This window comes from Bombyx mandarina, chromosome 25, assembly GCF_030267445.1.
Source record: "Bombyx mandarina strain Sakado chromosome 25, ASM3026744v2".
Lineage (NCBI taxonomy): Eukaryota > Metazoa > Arthropoda > Insecta > Lepidoptera > Bombycidae > Bombyx > Bombyx mandarina.
The window spans coordinates 6,788,966-6,802,767 of record NC_143231.1 but is presented as its reverse complement, the minus strand read 5'-3'; the positions used below and the strand labels follow the sequence as shown (position 1 = coordinate 6,802,767).

At 32.9% G+C, this 13,802-nt stretch overlaps 2 protein-coding genes across 2 annotated transcripts in view; one reads left to right on the top strand and one right to left on the bottom strand.

Moving 5' to 3' along the window:
* Positions 1–250: 250 nt before the first annotated feature.
* Positions 251–13,802, top strand: part of LOC114247839 (RNA helicase aquarius) — a 75,371-nt gene continuing 61,819 nt past the window's right edge. The window contains exons 1-6 of the mRNA XM_028180899.2: positions 251–434; positions 1,803–1,903; positions 2,451–2,607; positions 3,287–3,497; positions 4,401–4,593; positions 5,620–5,773. Of these exons, the coding sequence (XP_028036700.2) occupies positions 348–434; positions 1,803–1,903; positions 2,451–2,607; positions 3,287–3,497; positions 4,401–4,593; positions 5,620–5,773 (903 nt within the window). The 5' untranslated portion in view covers positions 251–347. The remainder of the gene's footprint in view (positions 435–1,802; positions 1,904–2,450; positions 2,608–3,286; positions 3,498–4,400; positions 4,594–5,619; positions 5,774–13,802) is intronic.
* On the bottom strand, positions 7,421–12,970 carry mthl5 (G-protein coupled receptor Mth-like 5). The gene is made up of 8 exons (XM_089738292.1): positions 12,533–12,970; positions 12,111–12,246; positions 10,891–11,071; positions 9,920–10,223; positions 9,754–9,832; positions 9,473–9,672; positions 9,064–9,199; positions 7,421–8,638 (listed from the first exon to the last, which is right to left on the bottom strand). The coding sequence occupies exons 1-8, from the start codon at positions 12,714–12,716 to the stop codon at positions 8,371–8,373; spliced, it is 1,488 nt and encodes a 495-aa protein (XP_089594418.1). The 5' UTR covers positions 12,717–12,970; the 3' UTR covers positions 7,421–8,370.

The window sequence follows — 13,802 nt, the reverse complement described above, 5'->3', positions numbered from 1 at the left end:
TATTAAACTTAAATGAATCTCAAAGAATTATGTTTCCAGATATGTCAGAACTATAAAAATTCCATGTTCAAACAGTGGGTAATTTCTTCAGAAGTTACACATTTCAAATTTAATGGGTATTTTAATTAATTAAAGAATAAGGGTAAAGACTTTTAATCACAATAAGCAATAAAGCAATAGTTAGCTAGTACTTAAATCACAAAATTTCGTTTTAATTATCTGAATTTGTCCATTTCATCTGTCTGGTATCACTATTAATGTCACAACAAATGCCCTATTGCCAAAAACAATAGTACTTGTTTTGATGACATTTGGCACAATAATAATTGCTTTTAAATAGCTACAAGATGAAGACTGAAACCCCACAGCCTACGGATAAACTTAAAATACCATTACCGACACTATCACAGATTAACGCGGATAGAATAACACAGGTAAATTAGGTTATGTTACAATTTCAAAACATTGTTAAGTTAAAGTAAATTACATTTAATCTCAATTACTTATAACTAAATGCTGAAGCAAATGATACTTTCGAATCATATTACTTACACTTAATAATGTTCATAAAATTTTAATAGATTACAAATCATCTCTACTAAGTAACCTCAAAAAGTGTTTCAAAATAAATCTCAAATATCTAATTTTAGTTAAAATTGCCGGTAAACATTGGTTTTCCTAATAAAGAACCGAAATTAATAGTCTTATTTTTAAATAAAAATTTGCCAATACATTCTGCAAACTAAACACAAATTGTAAACAAAACACTCAGTTTCACATATTTGCAATATACCGTAAATGAGCTTTAATCCGAAAACGTAGTTAATAAATAACCTAAAATTTTGCGTTATTACATCCCCATTTGTTTTCTGGCAAGTGCAAAGCTAATTTTTTCTGGCTTGCTAAGTAGTTAGAACTTTGATGTGTAGGAAGGACAGCATTAATCTGATGTCATTGAGGCTGACTTGTCTTAAGATGGATATTAATATTGTGACATGTCTATGGACTTTAGTTACCCCCAAAAGTAGTTTCCTAGCATGATCCCTTATCTACAAAAAAAAAAAAAACTGTGATACAAAAGTAACATAGAGTAATAATGTTAACTAAAAAGAAGAATTATAAACAAACTGATGAACACAAGTTGAAGCAACAAGCAAGCTTTCTGCTTATGATTATCACCTCAAGCCTTGATGCAACATTCACACTTTTAATTTCAAATTTGAAGAATTAAGAATCTGATACAGAGGCTCATTTCTCTGCCCTTAGATAATAAGAACTTATAATAATATATAATATAAAAATCTATCTTTAATTTTTATATTTCTTCTAATAATATTACCTGTGTATGTATCTTAATGACAAATAAAAAATGTGTAAATGTAAAAATGTATAAATTTGCAATTTGAAAAGCAACAATACAGACTTTCTACCAAAACATTAGTGGGAAACTTGACTCAGATTTTAAGTAACAGTTTTTCCACTATAGGCATTTCGTGTACAATCCATAAGTTGTCATTTATAAAAATGAATATTAATAAATAAGACATGAGATTTTTCAAAACTTCTTCAGTATTCATATTCTGTTGTTAGTTTTTGGTTCAGTCTATAATAAATAAAGATTGTAATAAAATTGTATATTGTCAGCATTGTGTAAATGTAAAATAGAAAATATGTGTAATGTTTTGTTTGTCATCATTTTATATATTCATGCACTTATGAGCCTACTGGACTACACAACCTTAAAATCTATGCAACAGCCCTCATTGAATTTTATCAATAATCACCATGGTTGAATTTTTCAGCTAGCAAATCAGTACTGGTCACCGCAAACCAAGGAATCTCACTTACCTTATGATGCTTCTATTGTGGAGTCAATATACCATGCAGAAATCCAGGGTTCAAGGTGAATAAAAATGAAATTAATAGTTTTGCCAAAAAATCACAACACCTTAAAGCAAGTCTTGGCCTAACTGATTCAAACAAATGAGTACAAAAGGTGATTGACCTAATAGAGTGGGTGCAATGACCTATATTTTTTTTTAATATTAAATGCCAGTTATAAATGATTTACTGCCTTAACACATTTTGTTAAGGTTTTGATTAAATCAAATGTTTTTCTTGAGTGTGATAGAAAAAAATGCTTTTTTCCTCTGAATTTATTAACTTAATTAAAAAACTTTTTAAAGTTAGAATTTTATTGTTATGTGTTATGACTTGCTTTAAGATAGGTTTAAGATTTTTGAATCACTTCTTTTAAAAAATGATCATAATATTGTATAAGTACTTGGAAAAATTGATGTTTCTGTTTGTTGTTGTTGACAACTTAGGTAGTTGTAGTAAGGGATAATCGGTCTTACCGAGGGATGCACAATTTTTAATGTATATAAGTTACAGTAACCACTATAACTGAAATGAATATGAAAAAAATGTCTCCATGTATACATTTTCAGTTTCTCAGTTCGACGCATCATGATGTTAGAGTTCTCACAATACCTCGAGAACTATCTGTGGCCATACTATGAAGCTGGCAAGGCATCTCACTCGCACATGATGTCTATAATAGTGATGATAAATGAGAAGTTCCGTGAGCGAGTTCCCGCTTGGCAGGTATGACTTAATTGTATTTAGTTGATTGTAGTGAATTAATTGATTGTGAATGTACCAGTACCTCAGAGTTATCAGTTAAGGTCGTTGTGGTTTAAAGAATAAGGCTCGGTGCATTGCAACCGTGTTTGAACCCCGCAGGCAGGTACAAATTTTTTTAATGAAATACATACTTAGCAAATGTTTTCAATCGACTCCCACAGTGAAGCAATAACATCGTATAATAAAAACCAAACTCGCAAAATTGTAATTGCGTAATTAGTGGTGGTACGACGTCTTCGTCGTCTCGTCCTCCGAGGCAATAAAAAACATCAGTTTCGAACCAAGGATGGCAGATTCCTATATAAGAGCATCTACAATTGTGTTTTAAAAATTTTGAACTTATGATAATCTTTTGCAAAATACTTTATACCTAGTACAGTAGACCAAGCATGTGTCTCCATTCTGATTGTTAAATTAAGATTCCGACATAACAAACACTGAAACTATTAAAACCTGTAGATAACTTATTATTTGTATTCTTCATTAACACCATAAAATTTTCTTTAAATTTCTGGTAATCATACATAACCTGTGATATATTTTGAACAATAAATTAAACTTTAAATAATTTTTTTATTGTTTAAAATTCGGGTTTACAAATGGGTTAATTTTGAATTATACTTCTATTTAATTCTTTTAGGCATTTTTAAAGCAACCGGAGCACTTTCCGGCCTTCTTTGAACAAGTCCTCCGTGCCAGTATTGCAGAAGACGACACTAGTCGTAACATGAGGGAGCAGACTGCACTGCTGCTATTCTTGAATCATTGCTTCGGCAGCATGGAAGTAGAGCTCTGCAGGGATCAAGTCAAGAGGCTTGTGTCCCTTAGTATGTGGATTAGTTTACAAGAAGGTAAGTTCCCTTGACATTCATTCAATATTGATTACATGGGCATGTTTGAAGTCGTCGTGGCCTAAAGGATAAGACGTCCAGCGCATTCGTGTTGAGCGATGTACCGGTGTTCGAATCCCGTAGGCGGGTACCAATTTTTCTAATGAAATACGTACTTAACAAATGTTCACGATTGACTTCCACGGTGAAGGAATAACATCGTGTAATAAAAATCAAACCCGCAAAATTATAATTTGCGTAATTACTGGTGGTAGGACCTCTTGTGAGTCCGCACGGGTAGGTACCACCACCCTGTCTATTTCTGCCGTGAAGCAGTAATGCGTTTCGGTTTGAAGGGTGGGGCAGCCGTTGTAACTATACTTGAGACCTTAGAACTTATATCTCAAGGTGGATGGCACATTTACGCTGTAGATGTCTATGGGCTCCAGTAACCACTTAACATCAGGTGGGCTGTGAGCTCGTCCACCCATCTAATCAATAACAAAAAAAAGAAATGTTAATACCAAATAAAACTGACCCTTAATTACAAAGATAATTGTCGCTTAAACCAAATATCTTTTCACCCCTCGATATGTCCAGCTGTGCTGATGAATTAAGTTTAAAATAATTTTACTTGCAGCTGTAACGAATGCTCGTAGAGAGATCTTCAGCCAATAAAAATAAAATTTCTTCACCTAACTAGCTTGTTAACTAAATATATCTCATAATAATACCAACCAATTGTGTGCAAAATAATAATTGTATTTTAATATTAATTGAAAGTTACTACTTTATTTCTTTAATATTAAGGAAGTGGCAGTGGATGTGTGACCACATTTCACTTGTGTCTATACTTTATTTTTTGTAGTAGATGCTTTAACTAATTCAGCTACTTCTTGATTCTTTATTATTATTTTATCGCAGGCAGAAGAAATCAGGAATTCAAAGCGGTACCAAAGTGGCGTAAATATTGGAGAGCCATACAGAAAAAGGACAAGCCAGAGCTATTGGAAAAATTGAACTGGGAACGAAGATATTTGCAAAGACTGATGATCAAGTTTATGGGAATTCTAGAGAAAATACCCGAAAACGGGGAAATTGATTCGTATGTTGTGAGGTAAATGGAGTACATATATTATTGATAAGCTACGATATTATGAGGCAGACGATTGAGACAGAGAGATGTACTATTAATATCTGAAAGGAATTTACGAATGGACAAAAAATATGTTCATGAGTGCTCGCCTATATTCTTGAAGGTAGAAAAAGTACAGTGTATTCGATGGATAGATGAGAATGGCGCTAGATATCAAACTCCGCTTTTTTTTAAAGTAGGTCTTTACAAGAAATAAAATTATGATTTTAACACTGATTCCGTATGCAGCTTAGAACTCGACGAAACGGCTAGAAACGCAGGGTCCTTTTTAAAATAACTCAAAACAAATTACAAAGTTTTTATTTAGATGTTTTTTGTTTTTATTGCATAGACGGGTGGACGAGCTCACAGCCCACCTGGTGTTAAGTGGTTACTGAAGCCAGTAGACGTCTACAACGTAAATGCTGCCACCCACCTTGAGATATGAGTTTTAAGGTCTCAGTATAGTTACAACGGTTGCTCCGCCCTTCAAAGCGAAACGCATTACTGCTTCACGGCAGGGTACCTACCCGTGCGAACTCATAAGAGGTCTTACCACCAGTAATTACGCAAATTATAATTTTGCGGGTTTGATTTTTATTACACGATGTTATTCATTTACCGTGGAAGTGAATCGTGAACATTTGTTAAGTGCATATTTCATTACAAAAAATGGTGAGATTCGAACACCGGTGCATCGCTCAACACGAAATGCACCGAACTCTTATCCTTTAGGTCACAACGACTGCAAAAGCTTCTGCTTTCAGCATAACTCACACTATCTTTGACCCTTTGTTCTAAGACAATTTTATTGTTTTACTTCTCCAGCGACATTAATAATGCCAAGGTATCCGTTACAATCTCATAGGGAACCGTATGGTCTAATCTGTGGCAGGACTTATTAATAAACGAAAATACGTTTTTTTATACAAATTGCGTTAATCTCAGAGGAGTTATGACCCAGTCTCATTGATCAACAATATAATGACTACGTATTCGGTACAACAGGTACTGCGAACGTTTCCTGGAATTGATGATAGACCTGGAGGCTTTACTGCCGACGCGCCGTTTCTTCAACACGGTGATGGACGACTGTCATCTCGTGGTGCGCTGTCAGATGTCAGCACTCGCCCAGAGACCGGAGGGGCAACTCTTTACACAAGTAAGTAATGCAATATTTAATTGAATATCCAATTTCGAAAAGGGCACATGTCGCACATTTTGTCAAATACGTTTTTTCATATTATACATGTAGTTTTGAGGCTTACCTACACCCATTTTATAATAATTCCAGTAATGTTCAATTGGTAATTAACACTAAAATATATCTCAAAAGTTAATATTTTAAAATTTACACTGCTTTAGAATTAATCAGTTTTTTTCCTGAACATTTTACATTTTCAGAGATGTGCCCTTTTCGAAATTGCATATTCAAAAGGTATATACTTAGTCTGGCCATAAATACTGTTACAATTAAAAATAAACAAAATATTACATTTGAATTTGGAATCTGTCATTTTTATATGATTGCTCATTGAGTTTTCTCATTTTGGCGCCAATACATTGTACAATATTTTGCGATATTAAAATGGAGTGGGGTGATAAAGAGAACCGAATCGCTGTGATTGCATTACACAAAGTAGGTATGGAGTCAAATGCAATTTTTAAAACTCTCCATATGCTTGGTATTAGTAAAATGTTTGTGTACCGGGCTATTAATAGGTGCAATGAGACCTCCTCTGTTTGTGACAGAAAAAGATCTGGCCGTCCACGTAGTGTTCGTACGAAAAAGGTGGTCAAAGCAGTAAGGGAAAGAATTCGAAGAAATCCTGTCCGAAAGCAAAAGATTTTATCTCGGGAGATGAAGATAGCACCTAGAACCATGTCGCGTATTTTAAAATATGACTTAGGACTTGCAGCCTATAAGAGACGTACTGGTCATTTCTTAACTAATAATTTAAAAGAGAATAGGGTGGTAAAATCGAAACAACTACTGAAGCGGTACGCAAAGATTTTGAAAACGGTTTTTTTTACGGATGAGAATATTTTTACAATTGAGCAATATTTTAACAAACAAAATGACCGTATTTATGCTCAAAGCCCTAAGGAAGCGTCCCAATTAGTCGACAGAGTGCAATGTGGGCACTATCCGACTTGGTTTGGTGGGGTATTAGCTATGAAGGAGTGACTGAGCCATACTTTTGTGAAAAAGGTATCAAAACATCGGCACAAGTGTATCAAGATACCATTCTTGAGAAGGTAGTGAAGCCCCTTAACAACACCATGTTCAATAATCAAGAATGGTCCTTCCAGCAAGACTCGGCGCCAGTTCATAAAGCTCGGTCTACGCAGTCTTGGTTGGAAACGAACGTTTCGAACTTCATCAGAGCTGAAGACTGGCCGTCGTCTAGTCCCGATCTTAATCCGCTGGATTATGATTTATGGTCAGTTTTAGAGAGTACGGCTTGCTCTAAACGCCATGATAATTTGGAGTCCCTAAAACAATCCGTGCGATTGGCAGTGAAAATTTTTTCCATGGAAAGAGTGCGTACTTCTATTGATAACTGGCCTCAACGTTTAAAGAACTGTATTGCAGCCAATGGAGACCAGTTCGAATAAGCTTTTTATACTTTAAATTGTTTTATATTTATGTATTAAACTAACACACTGTAAAAGTAATAAATGTTATTTGCAATAGAAATTTTTGTTTTTACCTTTATCTCAGTATTTATGGCAAGACTAGGTATAAAAGGTAATTTGTTTTACTGTGAAAGTGAATGCCTTCTGAAGTGTAAATAAAAACAATATGTGTGTAATTATAATCTTTATTCGATATATTTATCGATAGAGTTAAAAAAAAAGTAATATAATTAAATGACTGATATAAACATGTCAGAATAATAAAAAGAAAGTCTCAAAAATAAAACGTTAATGAAGAGAGCATTTATTTGTAAATTCACGAACCCCCGGTCTAGCTGCCGATTATCGAGAGGACGGATATAAAGGCACTGGTTTTTAATAATAGTGTCTTATATGATATGATTACAGTCTTATATTTAATACCATTATAAAGTCTCGACTCCTAAGTTCTATTAATTTTTGGAATGTTAGCCTTATTTCGGGGACGAATACTTTTAATATTTTGAATTAAATCTTTTAAACTCATCCATCGTTTTTTCCAAAAATGAAAATATTCTGCATTATTTCTATTAATTCCTACTTAATATTAATATAAATAGAAACCACTGGATGCACGGCGTGAGCTAGATAGACATTTTTTTGTTTATACTATTATTAAACTGTGGCTAGCGCAATATTTAAATTTAATATTAACGAAATTACATACCGTTAAAAAGTGGAATATTTTGTGCGGTTTTTTCTAATTTTGCTACAAATAAGTAGAATTATATAATATTAATTACACGAACGAGGAAGCTTAATGAAATATAATAGGAATTTTTTATTAAAAGAGAAAAATTAAGTATCTTTTGTGAGCATTAAACTTGTAAGAGATCAAAATTTCGAGTTTCAAATTGAATGTAACATAAAATAGTTAAATCTGATTTCAGTTACACGAAAGGCACTTCTCATTATCACTACAATATAATATTTAAAATTATTCTTATCTATTCTATAAACGTGCTCCACTATGTGTGTTGTCTAGTAAATCACAGAAATCCTATAATTCAACATACACTCGTATCACGTTTGTGTTTCGTCATTAATATCGTTCGATAATTATTCGAGAACACGTCAGAGTTAGTAGTTATCGTAATTTCCGCCGTTCATATGAGTCATCTCGTCGCCCCATTCTCCCGTCGGTACGGGTTCCGCGTAACAGCAGCTCTTGCGCAACAAGAACGTCACGTGCGGTTGTCGTAATATGCAAACGTAAAATATTAATATAGCTTGAAGGAGATTCACGAAAATGTGCGCGTACAGTAGTTCGTCGAAGTTGAGCCACGACAACAGGAGGAATAGCCAAGCCGTTGTCATAATAACGAATAACTGCAAGAACAGGGTGAAGCTGAAACAAAACACAATATTTTTATTATTTAAATCTCTTATATGACAGCTGCGTGTAAATGAAATAATTATAAATTGTCTATTGATTTATAATTATTTCATTTAGACTGGACTACTTGGCCCTAAAGTAAAATTTGAAAAAAGAAAACTGTAAATGCGTGCGTAAATATGCGTTTATTAAAGTTTACAATATTCATTACATTTTAATTTTAACTAATTTTAATAAAAGTAAAAAATATATCTGACTCTTTTTGATTCGATATCAAAATACAGAAAGGGTGTTCGGTAGGTGACAACATTACAAACTTACCATAGAGTGAAACAATTCATTATGTATCTTTCATACATACCCAAACTATGTCTTTGTGTCAATGTTAAATAACTAAAAAGTAAATTTGTCCTTAAATAAAATAATAAACTTCATACCATCCCTTGAGCTTGTAGTGGATTCTTCCATAAATGTTGATTCTTTTAATTATCTTCAATGTTGTAATATAGAAGAACATATTAAACAGTATTGTGAATGCCACCGGTGTAAAAAATATAGCAATCCCGAGTAATCCTGAAATACAGTGAAACTACTGATAATAAATACAGTAAAGACTTTTGGCTTTTAGTAATTTTTTTATATTGTCAAATCTATTTATTGTCAAAGCACTGTGGTAGAACGTTTAAAGCTAGAGCATTTGGGTTTCTTTAGATGTCGGTTATATTCTCTTGAGTACTTTATACGATACATTCATGTAAATGAATTTGTGTATTAGTAACCATTCGACTAAATCATGGCTTTTTGGAAATAAAGCCTAATTTAAATAGCAAAATACAAATACAATACCTATGGTTTCCTGTTCCGCATCATCAACATATATTGATGATGAGGACTGCATAGTTTTTCGATCAGTGTTCGTTCCTATATCAAGGAGGAAATGTGCGCACATTGCCATTGCGGTCATTACTGCCACACACAACCAGACAACACTTGAATAGTAGCAATATTTGCGCACGTCGGTTACGCGTAGAAATACATTTCTTGATCTGAAATAATATAATAAGAAGTAATATTTCTTCACACTTTTTACAATATGTAGAAGGATATGCAATAACAATACTTCATACTTGAATGTTTTCCATATGTAGAAACCGAAGCTATTCAACCAGAAGAATGCAGCAAGTAGGCTTATGTATAAAACAATATCTGCAATTAAAAAATATATTTACAAACAAAGGTTAACTTCCGGTTCTGAAGATTGTTCTAAATAATATTTAAAAAAAATGTATTCACCTGTGATCATGAAACTGATATGGTTGCTAAATTCTGTAAATATCCTAACCAAACCAGCAGCTTGGCTGATAATCAGACACAGATTTATAGTTGTTATCATATTCCCAGACAGGTCTCTCAGAGTCGGCAAAACAAAGTATATGATCGCCACAATAAGATATATGATAATAGCAATGGCATGAAATGCTGGATTCATAACTCTTTTCATAAGAAAACTGAAATATTTCCAATTTGCTTTTACATCAGGTATGCATACATGTGCATAAAGCCCAAGTACGGTAGTGTTTTCCTTGTTCATTAATATCTAAAAAAAAGTTGAGATTAGAATTAACATCATAATAGAAACAATACTACAACACATGGTGAAAATGTGATATTTGCTTCATTCATGCTTTATTATTACTATTCTATTACCTTTTATAATAAAAAAATATATAAAAATATAGTGGTAGTTGGTTTTTGAATTCTATATATTTTATATATCATTTTTCAAACCATTTAACCATTAATATGGGCAAACGAGTTAGAAGAACATTGTTAAATGTTGCCAATCTCTAACATACAATTAATATTTTGTATTCTCATATTTGATTTTATTACAACATTTATTAAAAACTTTGAAGTTTTCAATTTTAAATTTTACAGGTCAAAGACACAATGCATTAGTGTGTTTACTAGTGTATCTACTAAAATTATAAGTCTGGTATTTTATCTCCTAAAACGTTTAAATAAAACAAAATAATTATAATAATTAAGCAGTGTTATGCATATCACGATACCAATTATTAAAAAAAAAATCTACAAGATAATGTATGCCTTAAAATTGATTATAGACAACTTTCAAATCATTTGATAGAATTTATTAATTTTATGCAAGTTGGGAGACTTGTATTTAATGCTTATGGCACTACTGCCAAAGCTTTTATCCTTATGTTCATTCACCAACTAACAATAACAAATAATCTGTTTACCTTGTCCATGCAGTATTTGTTTTGCATATGAATGTATGAAGATGGTTCATTTTCCACAGGAATAGGTATATTACCATGCAAACTGAATGTTCCACTATATTGAATGTCCTCTTTCATGCTATCAGCGGTATGCTTGTGATATATCAGATGACGTAATCGACCATCGGTTAATAAGTTCAATCTGAAATATGCAAAGGTTGAAAGGGTATACCAAAGGGCATGGGCCACTCTCCATACATTGCACGGCCCACTAAACGAAGTTCAAGGACAGTAATGAAATTAAGTTTAAAAAACAGACTATATATCCCTTTTATTATCAACAAATTAAAATCAATATTTTTCATGGGGATACAGAGATATTTAAAAAATAAGGTAAGATTTTTAGCTTACCTATATCATATGATTTGCTGTCAATACACTTACAATTTAAAATCATCATTAGCTTAAATATTATTTATATTACTATACTTTATAACATAGACCTAATTCAATGAACGCCAAGACTTAATTTTATGCACAACAAAATATAATAAGCAAGGTATATCACAAGAAAACACAATAATATCCACAATGCGCACGAGTGCGAAAACGACTCATCAAATGTAAAAACGTCAATAAACATTAGACAAGCATAGTTTTTTTTTACTTCATGATCATTACATTGATCAATAATTATTTATTTTACGGATTTAAAAGTATAAAAATAGATTTTTGTTTAGATATAATGTTTTATATTCGTTTTAAAATCCATTAATTAAATATGTTAATATATTTTGCTAGTTTTTTGCAATATAATGTCTTTTTTAAGAAGATTTAATGTGAATTGTTTAAAATAAAAGTATATTTTACCTATGGCAACTCCTTCAATATTATCAATGTAGCTTGGTCATGCTAATTTCTTTTTACTTATGATTTTAATTATCCCACCATTAAAATACCCTTAAATTTTATAATAAGTATGTAAAAATTAAATGTTTTCTTCTATAGATATTTCATTCGTTTCCGAGTAGCTGGGCCGAAAATGGCCCATGTCCTTTATATTTATACATGAGCAGGTAGTAATACATACGAAGGGCTGAACTGATTTAAGAAAGCAATAGAAAAACATTTCACCATTTTTATGTAAATAAGGCTGTCTTTACTTGTCTCTAAAATTACTTTTAAATACATAAGATCCAGAAGGGTTTTTAGAAATAAATGATAGATTAGTATATGCATACTTATCCTCGGAATCTCCAAAATCTAAAATTGGCCTCCACTGTGTAGCCTCACAGTCTGGTAATCCATATGTGTAATTGTAATATTTCACCTTTCCATCTTGTCCATCTTCGGTTTTGAAATGTGGCTCCCATATACCTTAAATTTTATGTTTGAAGGTTGTCTTTATTAAGATTTTGATAGTTACTATTTTGCTGGTACATCAAAATTTATCTTAGGCCTAGACACCAGAAAACAGAAAAAACATAGCAATTAAGTTAAGGCTAGTACTATATTTAAATGGTGGTAAGAGATATTGACTACCACCTAGCAATCTTTACTAAACCCACAGTGCATTTCTTATAAACAATTTTTTATCATTCTCTTCTGACATTCATCAAACCTTCTTGGAATTGGTTTATTTATCTGTGAACGAAGTACTTACTTTGATTATAGTTTACGGCCAATCTACAGACCAAGTCGACCATGATCTCGTTGTGCTCACAGCATTTGTTTATTCTAACAGCGTATTGTCGTTCGGATATTTCGTTTAAATCTGAATCAGCTACTTTAGCATGCATAGTCTTTGGTGATAAAACTAAAAGCGTAAAAACAATCAAGAGATACATCGTGTCGGCGTTTCGTAGCACTGAGATTCAGTTATCGATCTTTGTTAGTGACCGGAACAATAATTTGTTGTCGCGTTGAAATGCTTGCTCGAGCTTGGTATATTTGACTAGTGATGCATCTATATGTTTCTGTCAATGTTGTCTTTCTAGCTTCAGAGTAAATCGCATTTCTTTCAATAAATCATTAACTACAAACAAATTAAACAAACCAAACATGTTGTATCAGTGCTTCCTTTGACAAAATGACGAATGACGTTTGAAAATTGTCATAATTTGACATATTGTCCGTTGTAGGCATTAAGGTCTATGATTAAGAGTAGGTATGAGCAAAGCGAGGCGGAAAACGAATTGTTGTAAATATTACAGTAGTCGGAGGCAAAAAATCTTGATTAAAATTTAAATGAATTTCTTGAATTTTCGGAATCCATGAAAATGTTTGTTCTCGGTCAGTAATCCTAATACGTGGTTCAATTTGTCGAAGATAAAATATAAATTAATAAACTAATTGTACATTGAACTGCCAAAGCGCATGGATAATACCTACTGTAAAAAATCATATTATCCTACAATTACCGTAATTTGTTATATAAAGGGTGACTTATTAGTTTATTTTATTTCCGCTTGTTTTTTTTTTTTTTTTCCTACCTAAGTTGATAGCCTTGGGGGCTATTTCAGCGTAACCCTAACATTTGTAGGTAAGCTCACGGGGCTCAAACCTGATGACGTTGCTAACACGAACCCTAGCAAGAGCCGTGCTTCGCAGAATCTACCACCGGATCGGAAACGCGACCCACTGAGAAGATCCGGCGAGAAACTCAGTGGGCTGTGTCTGAGAGTTAATTTACTCGTCGAGCCCTTCGTCGCAAGCGACGGGTTCGACGAGAACGGTGACCGGTGCTTGAAGTACCTAAAAGCACCGTTAGTGGATCGGGAGGATCCGAGATGACGTGTTTTGGGCGACGTCGACTGTTTTCCATTCTGTCCGCAGAATCGGGAATGTAGTTACCGGCGGCCACGATGAGAGGGTTCTCGTGTCGTGCCGCTTTATCGAAGTGGGTCCGCTTGTGCTATCGTATTGTTAACGAT

Excerpts from the sequence above, each read along its gene's own strand:
- mthl5 (XM_089738292.1), bottom strand. The coding sequence starts at position 12,716 with ATGTATCTCTTGATTGTTTTTACGCTTTTAGTTTTATCACCAAAGACT. Across the intron at positions 10,224-10,890 it reads ACAAATACTGCATGGACAAG|ATATTAATGAACAAGGAAAA; the intron begins GTAAACAGATTA and ends ACTTTTTTTTAG. Across the intron at positions 9,673-9,753 it reads TACATATGGAAAACATTCAA|ATCAAGAAATGTATTTCTAC; the intron begins GTATGAAGTATT and ends ATATTATTTCAG.